Raw genomic sequence first — 20,411 nt, forward strand, 5'->3', positions numbered from 1 at the left:
AGGCCGTAACCGTTGATATAAGCCGTAATCTTTAAGAAATTGACCAATCACAGTCGAATGTGAGAAGAACAATCGACTGTGATTGGTCAATTTCTTAAAGATTACGGCTTAAAACAACGGTTACGGCCTCTATAAATCAGCCTTAAATGTTAACGACATCATTTCGTGCTTTACGCAGAAAGTACAGTGTATATGTAACACTGTATCAAAGCACGTAACAATATCGTTAATATGTGTACTCGCACGTATTATGCACGTAACTTTGCGGAATGGATTCCTGTCGAAATTATACTGCTTTCCCTAAAAATACAATAGAAATGTAGGAAATAACAATTCCGATCGGAATCCATTTCGAAAAGTTCCATAATACGCACCCTGAGAGAGGCTCCTAATTAAGGCTCGCTATTTTACCCCTCGTGATTGGTTCCGCCATGGTGGTGCACGTCCAATGAAAATAAGGACCAGTCTGTCCAGACTCTTATATAGGGACTCTAACTACGACACCGCCGTAGAGTTAGCAGACAAATTGAATATTTTTCAATTATTCTTTTTGATAAAGCAGAAATGATAGCGACGCAGTATGAGAACGTAGGGGAGACCGGGGCTAAACAGTCCGTTTTTTTTCGGTGCCGATTTTTAACAACAAAATAAATAATTGTAGTTAAATGTGGTATACCACTGTAAAGAGTGAACCTTTAGCTACAAAATTTATATAGGAAATTTTTGTCTACGTCGCTTTGTTTAACCGGTATAGAGCAAAAACGACAACGGTGGAAAAATTGAAATTTCAAAAATGCCGGGGTATAACAGTCTGCACTGCATTTTCAATACATATACGTACATCTAATCCTAAAAAATAATAGGATACATGCAATAATTGTTTTTTAAGAGAAAAATATAAAAATTTATTTAAAATTTTTATGCGAAACATTATTAAAAAATAGTTACGAGGGTTCCTCTTTCCGCAGAAGTCACTCGCCCGACTTGTTTCACTCCTCGACGTCCGATGACTCTATTCGGTGTCTGAACGGTTGTAATTCCCGTCTCATCCATATTCCATATGCAGCGAGCCCGAAAATGCCTTGGAAATGCACCCGGACTGCTTACTGACCGATTAGCCCCAAACACAAGTTTCAGGTTTGATCGCCCACGAAATATTAGACATCAACGATAATGAAAAAACTACACTGGATTTGTGTTCAGCATGCATTACTCTTTATAATCACGTACCTCGAGATTTGGAGAGCAAATATTATTGCAGATATTACAAAATTTCCACGCGCAGAAAATGTAACTTTCACCTTTCGAAAACACGTTTACTTTCGTAAAAATCATAACACGGCAGGTAACCTGCCGAAACTTCGTTGGTCACATGGGTACTATAAGCAGCGTTTACAATGTTAATAGCGAGTTCGCACAATATACAGGTTCCGAGATATTTGATTAGACGTATTTACCCCGTAGACGTTTTAGCCCCGGTCTCCCCTACATAATATTGATTTAAATAATAATAATGTACAACAAAAAAAAATTATTAGAACAGTTAAGGAATTTATAGATAATAGTGAAGTAAAATTGGATGAATACAAAGGAGCTTTGACTTCACCGAAAGAAATCCGTACTATTATTCAGAAACTAGCTGCACTTAAAGCACCTGGAAAGGATGGGATACAAAATATATACTACGTTTACGCGAGCGTTACTTCTGTAGTAACTTACGATAATTCACTCGTTTACGCGGAGTAAATTATCGTAAATTACTACAAAAGCCCGTTTACGCGAAGGAAAATCCCGTTTACGCGAAGGAATTATCGTAAGTTACTATAGAAGTAACGCTCGCGTAAACGTGGTAATAGTTCTTAAAAATTTAAGCAGAAAAGCTTTAGTCCAGTTAACGTACATAACAAACGCGATTTTTAAAATTGGGCATTTTAAGAAGACTGCCATAGTAATACCAATACTAAAACCAGGCAAGGATCCGACCAAACCATCTAGCTATAGACCGATTAGTCTTCTATCAAGTATTAGTAAGGTAGTAGAAAAGATAATAGCGATCAGAATAAGGAAATATGAAGAACAAAACAATATAATAATACGGATAAGATACGTTTCCTTTGCCAAAACACTTCATTGTACACAGTGTGGCAGCAATGAGTCTACGAACTAAACGACAAAAGGAGTATAATAATGAATTTAAGAACTAAAGTATAAAAATTATAATAAAAGAGTAAAAAGAGCACGGCTTACGTGTTTTGTGTGTCGATGGTAATAAAAGATTGACGAGGCATATTCATGTGGTGTTCGGTGGTGCGATCACCTCAGATGACAACGGACGACTGACAAGGGGAGGACCAGGTAGTGCCCTCACCGATTTAAATAAATTTTTAATATGTTGTATGGTTAACCCCCCACTAATTAATGGTAAAGTGGCACGATGCAATACTCGAGCATTCGCAAGATATTTGCATCGAAAGTTACTTATTTAGTCCATTCGCCAGGTCGATTGAGCATTTTTATCGAGGTTGATGGCTTAAGTTAATGTTTTTTTTATGTTTTTTGGGTCGTAGAACAAGAATCTGTAAATAGTTTTTTCGTAAGTTGATGCAATAAAAAGTTATTAACAATTTATTTGTTTAAATTGCCCTAGCGATCAAACTATACATCCTATAAAAAAATAAACTAGAGAAAATTTGTTCCTCTTTTCACGACGAACAAAATGGCGTTTGAATTTTTCCAAAATCTTTATTATTGACGGAAATATGTCAATTTTTAGGTAATTACTGCCTACGCGTCGCGGAGTACCCTAGGCGTGCGCGCTCGCGCTCAATCACACGAGTTTTGCTCCTTTAATTTTAATTTATTTTTTTTTGCTCCTTTTTTATCCTTTTTTGCTCCTAGAATACTCCGCAACGCGTAGGCAGTAATTACCTAAAAATTGACATATTTCCGTATTGACATATCTCAGCGAGTTAGAAGGAGAAGGGAGTATACCCGTGTGTACCCGGGTGACGTTTCCGAATGCAGCCTAAACGCTTAACAGAGGATCTCTAAATGTTTTAAAGAACTCTCAGCAAACGTCATACGTCATGTAAACGCTGTGCAAACTCTCAAAAACACTATATACAAACGCCTTTCAAACGCTGCAGCGTTGCAATTTCCGCTCTACGAACTCTCTACTGACCGTTTCTAAACTCTCAACGAACTTCCGCAAACGCTCACGTAAACATCAAACAAACGTTTATGAAACTTCTCATTTTCGCCAGGGTGGATATACTTTGACTATTGTGATCTTGGACGTCAAATATATAAGATTTGTACTTTCTCAGAGCCATGTGGGAAAAACTGCATTTTCAGTGTGATTATGTTATGATATGACGTCAGATTCGTATTCAGCGACCCCAAAAACCCTCGAGTAACAAATTTTAGGCGAATCTGGTCAATTTTCAAAAACTCATCGGGTATACTGGATCTGCCATTTTGAATTTTGGAAAACTGACATCAGATTCGTACTCAGCGACCACAAAAACCCCTGAGTACCAAGTTTCAAGCGAATCGGATCAATTTGAAAAAACATCCGCCATATTGGGTCCGCCATATTGGATCTGCCATTTTGTATTAAAAAATCTAGTCAATTGTTATGTAATTCAAGCTGTTGAATCCGAATCCACGGTCAGAATTTCGAAACTAGCTCGCGCTTTTTCATTACGGCTCAAAATGTACTAAAAAAGTATGTTTTTTGAGATTAGAAAAAAAACACAAACCAACTTTTGAATTCTGACCTCGGATTCGGATTCAGCGACCCAAAATACGTAAGAATTGACTAGTCCGGTCCGCCGGACAGAAAAAAAATTTTTTTTTGTGGGGCTGTGTAATTGTTACCCGACCGATTTTTGTAACAAACATATAAAACGAAGACTAAGGCTTTTAAAACGCAGGGATTCTGTAAACGACAAGGTACACACTGTGAGACATCCTATCACCATCCCGTACATTAAGGATTGTAGCGAGAATATTTGTAAGAATATTTGATGTTGATTGTAAGGGGAGACACGATTATAACAGATTGGTTCCACAAAGAAACTTTTTCTGGTAGGCTATTGTCCTTCCTTTCGAATCATCTTACCCGCGGAAAAGAGTTAAATATGTTTTAAATATGGTTTATATTAGTCATTTATATGAACGAAATTAAACTCAAATAAAAACCAAATATTGAATATAAAAGTAATTAAATTTAAATATGTTCCAAATTTGGATCGAAATTAAATTTAAATAAGATCTTGCTATTGGATTTAACTTTTCCAGGCGCATATATGGATCATATTAATATTTAATAAGCATCTAACCATCCTGAGTTCAAATTTTATTTGTATTTGAAACAAATAAAATTTTAATTAACACCCAAATTAAATTTTTATTTAATTGAAAGTGTTCCCATTGACCCATCATATATTCATATTTAATCAAAAATTGTGATTCATATGATTTTAATAAACCTGCGAGTTATGTTAGTCTTGCGTTGTAGTCTGTTAGGTTATAGGTTTATTATTGAATTTTGTCATTATCAACCACAAATCTGCATGTTTAATTATGTTAATTATTTTATACTGTCTACATCGTACATATATTTTATAATTTCAGTTTTAGTTATGTAGGTCATTGGCTTCCCACATAGCATGCATATCAAAAAGACGTCCAGAAGATATCCCGAAGATATATTTAGGAGATAGGATATCTTCTCGGGATATCTTCGGGACGTCTTTTTGATATGCATGCTATGTGAGTTTTTAATCATTTTAAATATATATGTATCGAAAAACAGGCAAATTATGTATTTTCTGTTAAGACATGGATATTTCATCATTTCGATATCGATTCAAAGCTATTTTGATTTGCCTGTCAAATATATAATAACATTGCCATTATATAGAATGCAATATGAATAAAAAATTATATTGTATTGGCAGACATGGATAATGTAAATATTTTATAATTTGAGCATTATAATAATTGCGTTACAATATTAATTTTTTTAGGCTTCCATTTCCATTAAATAGTTACTTTATAACTGTAAAAGTCACAACAAAATTCCTGTTTGTAATTTGACAATTTTGAAAATTAAAATATTATATAATAGGTACATTTTCAGTACTACATCCGCTCATTCATTAAACAAGAAGTTAAATTAAGCAACTAATTAAATTATTAATATTAAATATTAATACAATAAGATATTTGTATTTACATTTATCAAAATAAAAAATAAGTTCAATTATGAAAATAAATATTAATAATTGGACTTATTAAAAATTAAATAATTTGTTCAGATATTGCGCTCGAATTCTTTTCGCGTTTTACAACGCCCGATCGTTTCACATTAGATGGCGCGACGCGCGAGTCGCCACTCTCAAAGAGCCCCCGCCTCCTTCCTCACTCGTTAGGTGTCATGGCCGCACTTGCTTGCGTTTCTTCGAACGTGTCGAGTCCGTTATTTCTTTCTTGACGGATTGATCGTTGCGGCGCGTGTTCTGGAGACTAACCGAGCGAGAGTCGGATCACCAGGGAGAGCTCACCGCCAGGAAAGGGAGAGCTGCGGCAGCTAGCGTCCGAGAGGGAGGATCGAGGCGAGGAATCCGGTTCAGCGAGCGGAGTCCTTAAGGAGGTTGGTTAGTTCTCGGTGCGAGGCAGGCGGCGCGGCAGGGGGAAAGCATATAGGTTAGATTTTCGTCGCGTGAAATAAACGAATTTTAGCAAATAAATATGTGGAATGCATTTAATTGCTGTTTCTTAAGGTTTGAAAAGAGTTGTTTGTACAATTGAAACCCAAATACGTTATTATCCACATTGAAATGTGGAAATAATAAATGTGGTCCTGTTTTTTTTATTTTTACAATTTCTTGATAACTATAAAGACGAATCATTTCAGTCTTCGAGAAAGTTTTTCCTAAATATGTAAAGAGTTATTTGCACCTATTTTCACTAAATTCTTATCATTTTTAATATGCTTTCGAGAGTTTCATTACAGGTTAGGTAACATTTTTGCTGTGTCGCCCGTGTATAAGAGAGAGACAAGAGTATAACTTCAATAATTAATTACTCGACAACCATGCAGACGATTATCTTCAACTTTGGCATATATGGACGACAGATTCCCATAGACGAATATTCTCCATTGAACTAATTCTTATCAAATTGATTTGACTAACCACCCTCCTTAAGAGATTCTCATTGGGACGCCATATTTGTTACTTTTATTTGAGGGTTCATATTTTTAGGGTTTATACCGTCATTTTTTAAGGATTAATCATTAATTGAAGGTTAACTATCACTTGAAGGTTAACCATCATCATCCGAAGAAAAACTCTTAAAGTTGGGTGTGATTTCGGACCGCCAATTGAAGATTAACCTTCAAATGATGGTTAACCTTCAATTGGTCCGAAATCACACCCAACTTTAAGAGTTTTTCTATGGTGTTTTTTTAACGGTTAACACCAAAAGTTGAGTGTATTTTTCCATAAAGGTTCAGTTTGATTAAGTATATAAAAAATGTCTCTATTTTTATTCTTTTGAGCTAGCAAATTGTATTCTTGGTTTTTATGGTGATTAATATTTTGTGCAACTGCATCAATCTTTTTGTTGCTAGCGATTAATATTTGTTTTTATGTATTCGATTACTGCGCAAGTGTTGCGCATTTCGTTAATTTTATCAGAAGTTTACTTATCTTCTTTTTGTACCACTGGATTTAAAGCAAACCAATATAAACACAATAATTGTAATTTATAAACGTTTTTTTTATCTTATAACTCATTCTCTGTTGATACCATATTCTCTAATCCCATTATTATCCTAATTAGCAGACAATGTTTTTTAAACGTTTGAAAAATATTTGAAAATCAGTTTTAAACACATATTACAAAACGTTTGAAAAACATTGCCTGTTGATTGAAACCGCAAAATTTCGGCAAGCTACAACAGGGGCTGGATTTTTGAATTTATTCGCAAGAGAAAAGTATGCGCAAATTCTACTCTTACAGAAAAGTTGCAAGTTGATCGCATGGCTTTTAGTTAATCAACTTGCAACTTTTTTATAAGAGCAGAATTTCCGCATACGTTTTTCTTGCGAATAAATTCAAGGATCCAGTCCCAGGTGCGCGCACGCTGTGCCTTCAAAGCCTCATTAAGAACGTATAAAGGTCTTATTTGAATTTAATTAAATTTAAATTAGATTTAGAACTTATTAAGAACATATAAAGGTCTTATTTGAATTCAACATATTAAGAACATATAAAAGTTTTATTTGAATTTAATGAAATTTGAATAAAATGTACAACTTATTAATTTCATATATGGTTTCAATAAGATTAATATTTAAATTGAATATATTAGCTAATTAAATCCTTATTAAACCAAATTAAATACGAATATTTTGATGATGAAATGATACTGTAAGAAGTACGTATATATACTTTGTATACTACGAAACATACGTACGAGTATACACGTCGATTAAGAATATACGACATGTATTCATATGTTCGAGATTTTTAATCGAAATGTATATCGGCATTTCTTCTTATATTCTTAATTAAGTTTTATATATAGAACAAATATGAGCCATATTAATGCAGTTATTCAGCATTAATTTAAATCAAATAAAATTTAAATGGAGATTTTATTAAGGTCCATATAAAGTTCATATTTAACTGTTTTCCGCGGGTATTCAACACAAAATAGGAACAATCTACAGCCTAGTGGACAGATCAATCAGGTTATCACATCCCAGCTTTTATAATAAAAATTTAAATTTTGTCATCAATGTATTGCTTGGAAATGGATATCCCATCGATCTAATATTCTTGCATATTAATAAAAGACTGAGGAAACTTCAGTCCATAAAGAATAATAATACGGGTAATGATTCCGAATGTGCACAGGAAACAAAAAGTTTTATTGTTATGCCGTATTTAAAACATACTTCGGAAATCATCGCCTCAGCAGTCGATAAATCTGAAAATTCTGTGGGATACCGCACTCTTAACAATCTTGGTAGCATCATTAAGGTCCATAAGGATAAGAACGCCCATTTTTCCAAGAATGACGTAATTTACAAAATCTGTTGTAAAAATTGTGATGCCTCTTACATCGGTCAGACTAAGAGGCAATTACAAACCAGATTAAAAGAACATAAAAGCAATATAAGATTAGACGAGTCCAAACATTCTGTTGTATCAGAACATACCACAAAATTCAATCATTCATTTGACTGGGAAAATGCACGCATCTTAGAAATTGAGCATAATTACAAAAAGAGATTAACCGCAGAAATGATACATATTAAAGAACAAACTAATGGTATAAATTTAAAAAAGGACACGGAACTACTAAACGATGCCTATTTTGATATCTTGAATCGGTTGTCTTAAACGTTCGGTTAATAACAATGATCATTGGTTATTGTGCCCTTGCGATGCGGGTATTGTCTCAGTCGTCTGTTATCCTTCGCGACGAACACACTCTTTGTGAGACGATGGAAAGAATTCACCCTAGTTCCTTGTTTCATCGACCGCTTATGTGAGTCCGTTTTTAAGGCTAAACTCGTTTTTAATCAAATTTTCGTTTTGGTCCTATGTAAGTTCTAACTTTGATATAGTTGCCACTAAGATGGTCTGGCGACAAAGGATCTCACATCTATACGGGTTTCATGGACGCATAAGTGTCATGCAGCGAAGGAAACGACCGATTCTGCGTGTAGATTGACGATTAATTGACAACATACTTCTGACTTCAATATGACTAATTGTCCAATTACTTGGGTGAGACCGGATTAATGTAAATTGTGGCGTTGGATCGAATTGATTCGTTTTGTTCGTAGAATAATGCGATATATTGTAATGCGTTTTTCTTTATATTTTTTTATTGTTCTGAAGAAGGCCAAGTAAGGCACGAAACGTAAACAAGTCTGTATACGATTATTGAATGTATTAAATAATTTTTTTCTAACATCTGGTATTAGCTCGAAATTGGCCGTTTAATATTTGTAAGGCCCTGAGAAGCAAAGGGTTTGACGTCGTTTATACGGTTCCTAAAAAACTCGACCGCATTATTAAAAGAGGAAAGGATAGGCTCGAAAACGTTAAACGTATGGAGCTTGTATATGAGATCGATTGCCTTAATTGCGTCGCTTGCTACATCGGACAGACTAAAAGAAATTTGGAGACTAGAGTCAAGGAACATCGTGCTGATATTAAGAAGCATCCCAACAACCATTCTGTTGTTAGCAAGCACAAGACTTCTTGCAATCATGATTTTGATTGGTCTAGTCCCAAAGTTCTACACAGTGAGAAACACTTCAAAAAGAGAGAGATCGCCGAAATGGTGTTTATAAAAAAAGATAACAACACCGTTAATTTACAGAAGGACACTGACAACCTTCCGGTGATATACTATATGACAAAATAATAAATTTAATGTAAACGCTTTCGGTTACCTCTGCCTTTGTTTTTCACTCAGTCGTCCGTTGTCATCTGAGGTGATCGCACCACCGAACACCACATGAATATGACTCGTCAATCTTTTATTACCATCGACACACAAAACACGTAAGCCGTGCTCTTTTTGCTCTTTTATTATAATTTTTATACTTTAGTTCTTAAATTCATTATTATACTCCTTTTGTCGTTTAGTTCGTAGACTCATTGCTGCCACACTGTGTACAATGAAGTGTTTTGCAAGCGTTTTAACCCTTAAATGCCACCCGGGGTCCAGCGGACCCCAGACCCTTTAGAATGATATATTTTCAAATGTTCCCGCCAAATATGGAGCTCATATTTATTTATTTATTATTTTTTATTTTTTTGATTTTGGAGCCAACATTTTAACTGTTGGCGATCTTAATTTTTTATACTATGTTGAAATTGAAATTTTAACAATATAAGCATTTTATTCTCTTTTCTAAGCCTTGAACAACATTGAAAATAATTTTCATAACTAAATATCAAAAAATCAATAAGTAAGGAGACATTTTTCATGCTGGGGTCTTTTAGACCCCATGTGTCATTTACGAGATTCTTGAGAGGTGTGGCATTTAAGGGTTAATGTAATATACGCACTTGATAAGGACCGGGATCTCGGTCGAAACGCGTTGTGCTTTTTAAATAAAGACTGCCAGTTTGGTTAAAGTAAAGGATTTTATTCAATATAAGAATAGATGAACAATTCGGATTCAGAAAGAAACACAATACGGTACAACAAGTAGTTAGAATAATTAATGATATAAGACTTAATTATAATAAGGGAAATGTTACAGTTATGATGCTTTTGGATATTGAAAAAGCGTTCGACAAAGTGTGGAGGGATGGTCTAATATATAAAATGATGAAGAATAATTATCCTATTTATATTATCAAACTAATATACTCGTATTTAAGAAACAGAAAGCTGCAAGTAAGAATAAATAATACTTACTCCACAGAAAGAGATGTTATAGCAGGTGTGTGAGATCGTGATAATTCGGTTGCATGTCAGCGCATGTCACGCTTTCTATAAAATAATCGCCTAAATAATTTCGCGTTAAGGGAATACCTCGCGGCACGTTATAGCATGGATCTTTCGTTACTTTCCGAAAGTTCGCTAATTGTTAGCAACAACACAGCCACGGTCGACCGGTCGCATAAACAAAGTCGAACGACGACGCTCTCACAAAAGAAAGATCCCTGCTATAAACAAAACAGTTGAAACCATGTAACGACCCCGCCGGGGCGTCACGTGAAAACGGTGACGTCGGTTCTATGACGTAGGGCTCCGATGGCCAATCACCCTCCCGAAACTGGTGGTACCCAGCCTGGAGGGAGTTTCGCCTCGGAGGTGATAAAGGGATCGCCGCTGCGCCGCGGAATCGATTTCTCTCGCAGATCACCGCTAGTACACCGCTTTTCTAAACCGCCTTGCTATACCGCCGCCGTTTCGCACTCGCTTGCTGAACCGCTTCTCGCTGCTCTCGCCGTGCTCAACTCTGTGCGCGCTCACGGCACTTGCCTAAAAGTAACCTGTGTTAACTGTACATATTTGACATTATAAACGCTATTTTCTCTGTACTTGCTGTGTCTTCTCTTGTGGTTGTCTTTACCTCGCGCCATCCCGCGCTAACGCGTGCCCCCGAACATTCTGGTCCTTCGAGCCGGATCATCGCCGGCAACCGCGATCGGGAGTGCCTAAAACAGAAGACACCATGAGTCTTGACCATAGCGCCATGCTGAACAGCCAACACGAACTCTTCGTACGCATCTCCAACGCAGTCGAAAACCTGAAGAAGATGGGTCAGGCGAATATCACCCTCTCTGCCGTCGAGACTCGCATTCGCCTCCTCGACGACCACTGGGCGAAGTTCGAGAGCCAGCATGACCTTGTTCGGGCCTGCTACAAGGACCGCTACGCTGAGAGTGAGTACGCAAAATTAGACTTACTCGACCAAGCCGAGAGCGCTTACGTGCTCCAGCGTAGCATCCTGTCCGAACAGGCGAAGCTCTTCAAGGCCGCGTCGGCTTCCGCGTCCGTCACGGCGTCAGATCAGGGGGGCGAACACGCGCCTCGCGTCTCGCTGCCCCGTATCAACTTGCCGCAATTTTCGGGCGCCTACGAGGACTGGCCATCTTTCCGCGATCTCTTTCGGTCGGTCATCGGCGACAAGCCGGCGATTCCGCCAGTCGAACGGCTGCACTACCTCCGCTCGTGTCTCAAAGGGCCGGCTGAAAAATTAATAAGATCGTTAACCATTACGGGCGAAAATTACGATGCGGTGGGCGCTACTCTGCCAGCATTACGAGAACAAGAGGGAGCTGATACGCTCCAACTTCGCCACGTTTACCGCCGTGGCGAAGATGAAAGCCGCTACCGCCGACGAGCTCAGCCGCGTCCATAACGCCGCCACGTCCGCCGTGAATGCTCAAGAGAGCATTGGGAGGCCCATAGCTTCGCACGGCATGGACCTTTTCAACCACCTCGTCATCGAACTGTTCGACTCGCGAACGCGTCTGGAATGGGAATCCTCCTCGGGAGATTCCTTCGAACCGCCGTCCCACGATACGCTGATGAGCTTCATCTCCAAACGGATTCTCACGTTAAACGCCGCGAATCCGAAGAACACTACCAAACCCGCGAGTGAACCGTCACGGTCCGCGAAAACCCACGTCGCGAAGCGTTCCGAGCCTTCTCAGTGCCCGCTATGCAAGGGGAAGCACTCGCTCATGGGGTGCCCCGACTTCAAGGCCAAGACAGCCAGTGAGAGGAAGACTGTGGTCGAGACCAATAAACTCTGCTACAACTGTCTCGGCAATCATCTGGTGGTGAAGTGTCAGTCTACGCGAAACTGCTTCACATGCAACTTGCGTCACCACTCGATGTTGCACGACGCGTACGTTTCCACGCCGAAACCTGCCGCGGAAGTCAGCGCGCTTTCCGCCGCCGGAAAGACCGAAGACCGTAAGGCGATTCTCCTCGCGACCGCGCGCGTGACCATTGCCGACCGGCACGGAGATCCCCATGAGGTTCGGGCCCTCATAGACCAGGGCTCCGAAGTGTCGATCGTGTCGGAGTCCTTGGTGCAGCGGCTACGCCTGCCGCGATCGCGCACGCGAGTGTCTATCTTTGGCATCGGCGGCTCACACTCGGGGTCCACTCGGGGCAAGGTGTCACTGAACGTTACGTCGAGGACCACCGGGGACTCGTTCACCGCCGTCACGTTCGTGCTTCCGCGTCTCTCGCTCTACCAAGGCTCCACGAACAAGTGCAGCACCACGTGGCCTCATCTTCAAGGACTCCCGTTGGCCGATCCGCGCTTCACCGCCCACGACCCCGTCGAGTTGCTGTTGGGCGCTGAAGTTTGCTCGACCATTCTGGAGGATGGTCTCCGCCGAGGCGAACCGCAAACGCCAATAGCTCAGAAGACCATCCTGGGATGGATCTTGTCAGGGGGCTGCGGTGCGACCTCCCTCGTTGGTCACCTCAGCTCATTCCAAGGCACCGCCGACCGTGACTTGGCCGAGCTGGTACGCCGCTTCTGGGAGCAGGAGAGCGAACCTCCCGCTTCCGTCACGCTCACTCCCGAAGAAGAGGAGTGCGAGCAACACTTTGTGCGCACCCACGAGCGCACCCCCTCTGGCCGGTACGTCGTCCGACTGCCGTTCGCCTCGCCGCCGAAGAATCTCGTCGAGACCCGCAAGCCCGCGGAGCGCCTGCTCACCGCCATGGAACGCAAGTGCGCCCGAGATCCCCGGTTCGGAGAGCTCTACCACGCGTTCATGCGGGAGTACGAAGACCTCGGGCACATGGAAGCCGTTGCTCCGTCTGACGAGAACCTACCTCGCGGAGCGTGCTACCTGCCGCACCACGGAGTGTTGAAGGAGGCCAGCACCACCACCAAACTTCGAGTGGTGTTCAACGGCTCACAACGCACCAGCTCCGGCGAATCGCTGAACGACCACCTCTTCGCAGGCGCTAACCTCTTGCCGGCACTCGCTGACGTGCTCTTGCGTTGGCGTCGGCACCGCTACGTGATGATCACCGACATCGAGAAGATGTATCGTCAGATCTCGGTCCACCCGGAAGATCGCGACCACCAACGGATCCTGTGGAGAAGTGCCGTCGACTTGCTCGTGCGCGTTCTCCGCCTGACGACGGTCACGTACGGCCTCAAGTGCTCGCCGTGGGTCGCGATTCGAACGCTCTTGCAACTCGCCGCGGACGAAAGGTCTCGGTATCCGCGCGGCGCGATCGCCCTCGAGGAGGACAGATACGTGGACGATGTCGTAACCGGAGAGGACACAATCGACGACGCGATCGCGGTGCAAACCGAACTACGCGAGCTCTGCACGGCGGGCGGGTTTCCGTTACGTAAGTGGGCCGCGAACTCCGAGGACATTCTCGTCGGCATCCCGCGGGAACATCGCCTTCAACGCGCACTGCACGTGTGGGAGAACGACACTCACTCCACTCTCGGCCTCCGATGGCACCCAACGGACGACGAATTTTCCTTCGCGATTCGTACGCGCGCGATCACCGAATTCACGAAGAGGCGTGTCCTCTCGGAGACCGCGCGATTGTTTGATCCGCTCGGATGGCTCACCCCCGTCGTGATCAGAGCCAAGATTTTTATCCAGTCCGCTTGGTTGAAGCGACTGGAATGGGACTCCCCCCTTCCGCCGGCGGACGCTCAGCTTTGGGCGCGCTTCCTGGGGGAGCTCCCGCTTCTCGAGGGTCTTCGCGTGAGCCGCTGGCTCAACTGCGGAGCTACGGAGTCTCAGGTCGAGATCCATGGCTTCGCCGACGCTTCCGAGCGAGGTTACGCCGCTGCCGTCTACCTCCGCGTCACGAGAGGCGGCTCCACCACGCTGCACTTGCTCGTGGCCAAGAGCAAGGTTGCTCCGATTCAGCAGGTGTCCCTCGCTCGACTCGAATTGTCCGCGGCCGCACTGCTCACTAAATTAACGCGACACGCTCGCGACACTTTACATTTGCCCGCAGCACCGATCTTCCTCTGGTCCGACGCCCGAGTGACACTTCACTGGATCAAGGGCCACGCATCCCGTTGGAAGACGTTCGTGGCCAACCGGGTGTCGCTCATTCAGCGGACTCTTCCCGAGGCTCGGTGGCGGCACGTTCCCGGACGCGACAACCCGGCCGACTGCGCTTCCCGAGGGATTGCGCCCGGCGAACTGATCGGCCATCCGTTGTGGTGGACGGGCCCGGCGTGGCTGCGGGAGGACCGAACCCGGTGGCCCGACGAGAACGACGAGATTCCCGACGCGGAGATGCCTGAGCGGAAGGCCGTCGTGTCCGCCGTCGGGAGGATCGAAACGGAGCCCGACACTCTCCTTCGATTCTCTTCGCTACACCGGCTTCTACGCGTCACGGCGTGGTGTCTGCGATGGCGACGCACCACCTCCCGCACCGATGATCCCCGTCCGGACGATCGGGCGAGAACGCTCACTCCGGAAGAACTCGACACGGCACTGTTCCGTTGGCAACGGGTGGTGCAATCACTTCACTACCCGGAGGAGATCAAGGCCGTCAGGGACGGCCGCACTGTGTCGCATCGCAGTCCACTCGCCAAGCTGAGTCCCTTCCTCGACGACAACGGCGTGCTCCGAGTCGGAGGGCGACTCAAGCACGCACTGCTTCCACATGACGCGCGACACCCATTGATCGCTCCAACGTCTTCCTGGCTCACTCGTCTGCTCGTGGAGTCCTGCCACCGACGAACCCTCCACGGCGGAGTGCAACTCACGCTCGGCACTCTCCGCCTCCGCCACTGGATTCCACGAGGCAGAGCCGTGGTGAAACAGCTGTTGCATCGATGCGTAATTTGCACCCGATGGCGAGCCGCGCCTCCGCAACCACCGATGGGCAGCCTTCCACGGGCCCGGGTCATCCCGTCGCGGCCCTTCCAGCGGACCGGCGTGGATTATGCCGGCCCGATTCTCATACGCACGACCAAAGGGCGAGGACATCGAGCGCACAAGGCTTTCATCGCCGTCTTTGTGTGCCTCGTCTCCAAAGCCGTGCACCTCGAAGTAGTCTCCGATTACACGACGGAGGCATTCTTGGCCGCCCTCCGTCGTTTCACGGCCCGCCGGGGACTCTGCACGGACATCTATTCCGACTGTGGCACCAACTTCATCGGGGCTGACCGGGCACTGCAGGACCTCTTACGCGCGTCGTCATCCGACGGCCGGCGCATCGCTCACGACGTCTCCACCCACGGAATCCGGTGGCATTTCAATCCACCAGCCGCACCGCATTTCGGCGGACTCTGGGAGGCGGCGGTGAAATCCACCAAGTTCCACCTGAGGCGAGTCATCGGCGAAACGACCCTCACCTTCGAGGAAATGGCCACCTTCCTCGCTCAGGTTGAGGCCTGTCTGAATTCTCGGCCGCTTCAGGCCTTGTCCGATGACCCAGACGACGTCACGGCACTGACCCCGGGGCACTTCCTTATCGGGGCTCCCTTGCTGGCAGCTCCTGAGCCGTCACTGGGAGAGAGGCCGGACAACACCTTAACTCGATGGCAGCTGGTGCAAAAGATGCGCGATCATTTTTGGCAACGGTGGTCGCGCGAATGCATCCAGCATCTCGCTTCCCGACCAAAGTGGCTATCTGCTGAGACCACCCCGGATGTCGGCTCACTCTGCTTGATGCGGTCCGAGATCGCTCCGCCGAATCGATGGCCCCTCGCAAGGATCATCAAGCTGCATCCTGGAGACGACGGCGTCGTCCGCGTAGTGACCGTCCGCACGGCCGCCTCCGAATTCGTCCGGCCACTCGTCAAACTTGTGCTGCTTCCCGGGGCCGCTGGCTCCACCACCACCGTTGCGGATGCGTGAGCCAAAACCATCCGTTGCGTTAGTTTTCGCGGTTCGCGCTACTTATGTCCGTCGGTTATTATTGTCACTTCGCGTAATTGTCTCTGACGGCCTTCCGCCAATGCACTCCGTGCACTTCACTTAATCGGTGATGTCGGCCTTCCGCCAATGCACTCCGTGCACTTCACTTAATCGGTGATTTCGGCCTTCCGCCTTAACTTAACACACACTCGCGTCACATCACTTCACGGCACCATGTATATACCGAAAAACATACATAGAAACATATCGTGCGAAATATGTTTCTCGCTCGAGATTCTCGCGTGTTATGACAATGCGCAGCCGCGCACCTCGCAACATGGCCGCTCGCACTCGCGCCGGGATTGCGATCAGCAGTAATCGATCGCTAATCGATACTTCGTGCCGCGACTGCGATCGCCTCAGCGAGCGCACCGTCTCGTTTCGTCACCATATGACGAGGCGGGCGGGAATGTGTGAGATCGTGATAATTCGGTTGCATGTCAGCGCATGTCACGCTTTCTATAAAATAATCGCCTAAATAATTTCGCGTTAAGGGAATACCTCGCGGCACGTTATAGCATGGATCTTTCGTTACTTTCCGAAAGTTCGCTAATTGTTAGCAACAACACAGCCACGGTCGACCGGTCGCATAAACAAAGTCGAACGACGACGCTCTCACAAAAGAAAGATCCCTGCTATAAACAAAACAGTTGAAACCATGTAACGACCCCGCCGGGGCGTCACGTGAAAACGGTGACGTCGGTTCTATGACGTAGGGCTCCGATGGCCAATCACCCTCCCGAAACTGGTGGTACCCAGCCTGGAGGGAGTTTCGCCTCGGAGGTGATAAAGGGATCGCCGCTGCGCCGCGGAATCGATTTCTCTCGCAGATCACCGCTAGTACACCGCTTTTCTAAACCGCCTTGCTATACCGCCGCCGTTTCGCACTCGCTTGCTGAACCGCTTCTCGCTGCTCTCGCCGTGCTCAACTCTGTGCGCGCTCACGGCACTTGCCTAAAAGTAACCTGTGTTAACTGTACATATTTGACATTATAAACGCTATTTTCTCTGTACTTGCTGTGTCTTCTCTTGTGGTTGTCTTTACCTCGCGCCATCCCGCGCTAACGCGTGCCCCCGAACAGCAGGTGTACCACAAGGTTCGGTACTTGGTCCACCTTTGTTTACGATATATTTAAACGATATAGATTATAGATTTGAGAAAACCAATTTAGCAATGTTTGCGGATGATACGGCGTCGTACGCACACTCCTTTAGCGCTATAGTTGCGGCCAAACAGATACAGATACACATCGATATGTTACAGAAATATTATGATAAATGGAAAATAACACTAAACGCAGCGAAAACAGAAGTAATAGTCTTTACGAGAAAAATCAAAGATTCACGTATAATACAACCAATAAGAGTATACAACCAGACAATAAATTGTAAAAGTATTGTAAAATACTTAGGAGTAAATTTAGATCATAAGTTGACACCCTGGCGAAAATGAGAAGTTTCATAAACGTTTGTTTGATGTTTACGTGAGCGTTTGCGGAAGTTCGTTGAGAGTTTAGAAACGGTCAGTAGAGAGTTCGTAGAGCGGAAATTGCAACGCTGCACAGTGGCCCAATTCGAGAAAAACGCGGACAAAAATGAAAAAAGTGAAGTTCGGAATTTTGACCTTAGTACCCCGTAATCCCGTATAGGGGGCACCACTGCACCTCGGTGCAGACCGACAGTCAGTTATGCCGTCTGCATAACGTATGAGAGCAGGTCAGCTGGGCACTGGTCTCGCCCGCATGTTCTCGCGGTTTGTTTGTAACTTTTGTTCAAACGTGTTTTTTTGCAATCCAGTGTGATGGAAGGTGAAATTGAAGGTAAGTAATCATCATCCATACGTGGTTAATCGTTATTTAAATTTTTAAGGGGTGTAAATATTGAAGAGAAATATTGCGTTGTTTATTTTTTTGTTTATAAAAAATAGTTGAGAGTTTGATCGAGTTGGATGGTCCGCCTTATTTTTTAACAAAATTTAGGGTATGAAAATTAATTGTTGAAAAGATTTACTTACCCCGAAATACCCCTTCGTTTTTTACACCAATTTCAAAATTTGCGGTACGGTTTAGCTACGTTACATGCTTGGATCCACTTTATGGAGTATTTCTTACATTTAGGTTATAAACTGGGTACGAAGAAATGGCAAGCACGATCGAAAGAAGACAAAGAAAATGTAAAAATGCGAAAAGAGGCTATACAAAAGGGTTTCAAATTGCGATTTGGACTCATTGTTGATGCTCCAAAAGTGGGAGGATTCGGTACCAGTAATGATGGCAATAGTAGCTAGGCGATTTTTTGCTTATTCGTCTGAGTCGGCCGAAATTTTGGGTTTGGACGCTGAATTGCTAAATCGTGCTCACATTATAATGCAAGTTCTGTCATGCAGATACGCTGTGAATGTAGATCTTTTCAAAAGTTATTGCATAGAAACTGCGAATATGTTAGTGCAAAGTTTTCCGTGGTATTGCATGCCAACGTCCATTCTTGAAGTGTTGATTCATGGTCCCCTCATTATTGAATGGGCACCATTGCCGATCGGGCAACTATCCGAGGAAGCCCAAGAATCGCGAAACAAAGATATCAAGAAATACAGAGAAAATTATTCGCGAAAGCATTCTAGGGAAAGTACCATGAGAGACGTGTTTCAGTGGTTGCTTGTGTCTTCCGATCCGGTAATCTCGAGGTTGCGCATAACACCTCCGAAAAAAAGCGAAGCACTGTCATTCGAGGCCATACAGTTATTAAGTCCTTACGTGCACGGAACCGAGGAGTCTTCCACCTCGGATGTCAGTTCAAATACGACGGACGACTGTAGCGATTAAATTCGTATGTATTGTAATGTTTGTAAATAAATTGAAAAAATAACAAATATACGTTATATTTTTTATTTAAAAGTTATTTTGGATCCGCCATTTTGAATTTTGAAAAAAATAATATCAAATTCATAATTAGCGACCTTGAAAACCCTTATATACCATTTTTTGTTTCAATCAAACTAATTTTGGATTTATGTCCGCTTTTTTCTGGAATTGGGCCACTGTGCGCTACAGCGTTTGAAAGGCGTTTGTATATAGCGTTTTTGAGAGTTTGCACAGCGTTTACATGACGTATGACGTTTGCTGAGAGTTCTTTAAAACATTTAGAGATCCTCTGTTAAGCGTTTAGGCTGCGTTCGGAAACGTCACCCGGGTACACACGGGTATACTCCCTTCTCCTAACTCGCTGAGATAGAAAGAGAAGGGAGTATACTCGTGTGCACTCGGGTGACGTTTTCGAACGCAGCCCTGATAAGTCGAAAGCGTTTGCTTTCATCATTGAAAATTGCGTGCAGCCTCTATTGAGCTTAACGGGCGTTTACTCTTGTCGTTAGAAGAAACGGCGTAAAGAGCGTTAAATGTTAAAATCTGCTTTTCGCCTCGCAGGGGGTCTGCTTATATACGCGGCTGGATGTATTTTAAATGCGAGAAAGATACGCCGCCTAGCGGCATTGTTAGAAGAACGTTTGCTGAACGGAGGGAAAACGCTTGTGTTACGGAGTCGGGAAAAGCATTTCTTGGGCGTCTCCAAGCCGTTTGCGTTAACGCCTTACAAATCGTTCACTGCGCCTCTACAATTCGCCATCGGAAGAGCGTTTGCTGAACGGATTGAAAACGCTTGTCTTACGGCGTTGGGAAAAGCGTTTGCTAAACGTTTGAAAAATCTGACAGCAAACTCTCTGCACGCAGCGTTTACTGAGCGTTCTCTGAAAAGCGTTGCCTCAGCATTTCAGAACTTTCATGAAACGTTATATACAGCGTTTTATAAGCGTTCTGAAAGCGTTCAAAATCAAACGGCGTTGTGTAAGCATTCTTATAAAGTTTGAAAGCGTATAAACTCTCAAAAAACCCTCATTGAACGGTTGTCAACGCTTTATAAAGCTTCTTAATTTTCGCCAGGGCATATAAAAGACATATCAATATAGTATTAAGAAAAAAACA

General features: G+C 43.7%; 1 protein-coding gene and 1 long non-coding RNA gene across 3 annotated transcripts; one reads left to right on the forward strand and one right to left on the reverse strand.

Moving 5' to 3' along the window:
* Positions 1-10,183: 10,183 nt before the first annotated feature.
* Positions 10,184-12,635, reverse strand: LOC139786354 (uncharacterized). 2 transcript variants are annotated; one of them, XR_011722264.1, is made up of 3 exons: positions 11,862-12,635; positions 11,093-11,742; positions 10,184-11,032 (listed from the first exon to the last, which is right to left on the reverse strand). It is a non-coding gene; the product is annotated as an uncharacterized lncRNA (long non-coding RNA). The 2 variants fall into 2 exon arrangements; XR_011722265.1 differs by having other exon boundaries at positions 10,186-11,032; positions 11,124-11,742.
* Positions 12,636-13,239: 604 nt separating this feature from the next.
* Positions 13,240-16,374, forward strand: LOC139786353 (uncharacterized). The gene has a single exon (XM_071725521.1). It carries the CDS (start codon positions 13,240-13,242, stop codon positions 16,372-16,374), a length of 3,135 nt encoding a protein of 1,044 aa, XP_071581622.1.
* Positions 16,375-20,411: the final 4,037 nt, after the last annotated feature.

This window comes from Temnothorax nylanderi, unplaced genomic scaffold (assembly GCF_030848795.1).
Source record: "Temnothorax nylanderi isolate EJ_2023f unplaced genomic scaffold, tnyl_v1.0 TNYL_tig1016_pilon, whole genome shotgun sequence".
NCBI classification, from domain to species: Eukaryota; Metazoa; Arthropoda; class Insecta; order Hymenoptera; family Formicidae; genus Temnothorax; species Temnothorax nylanderi.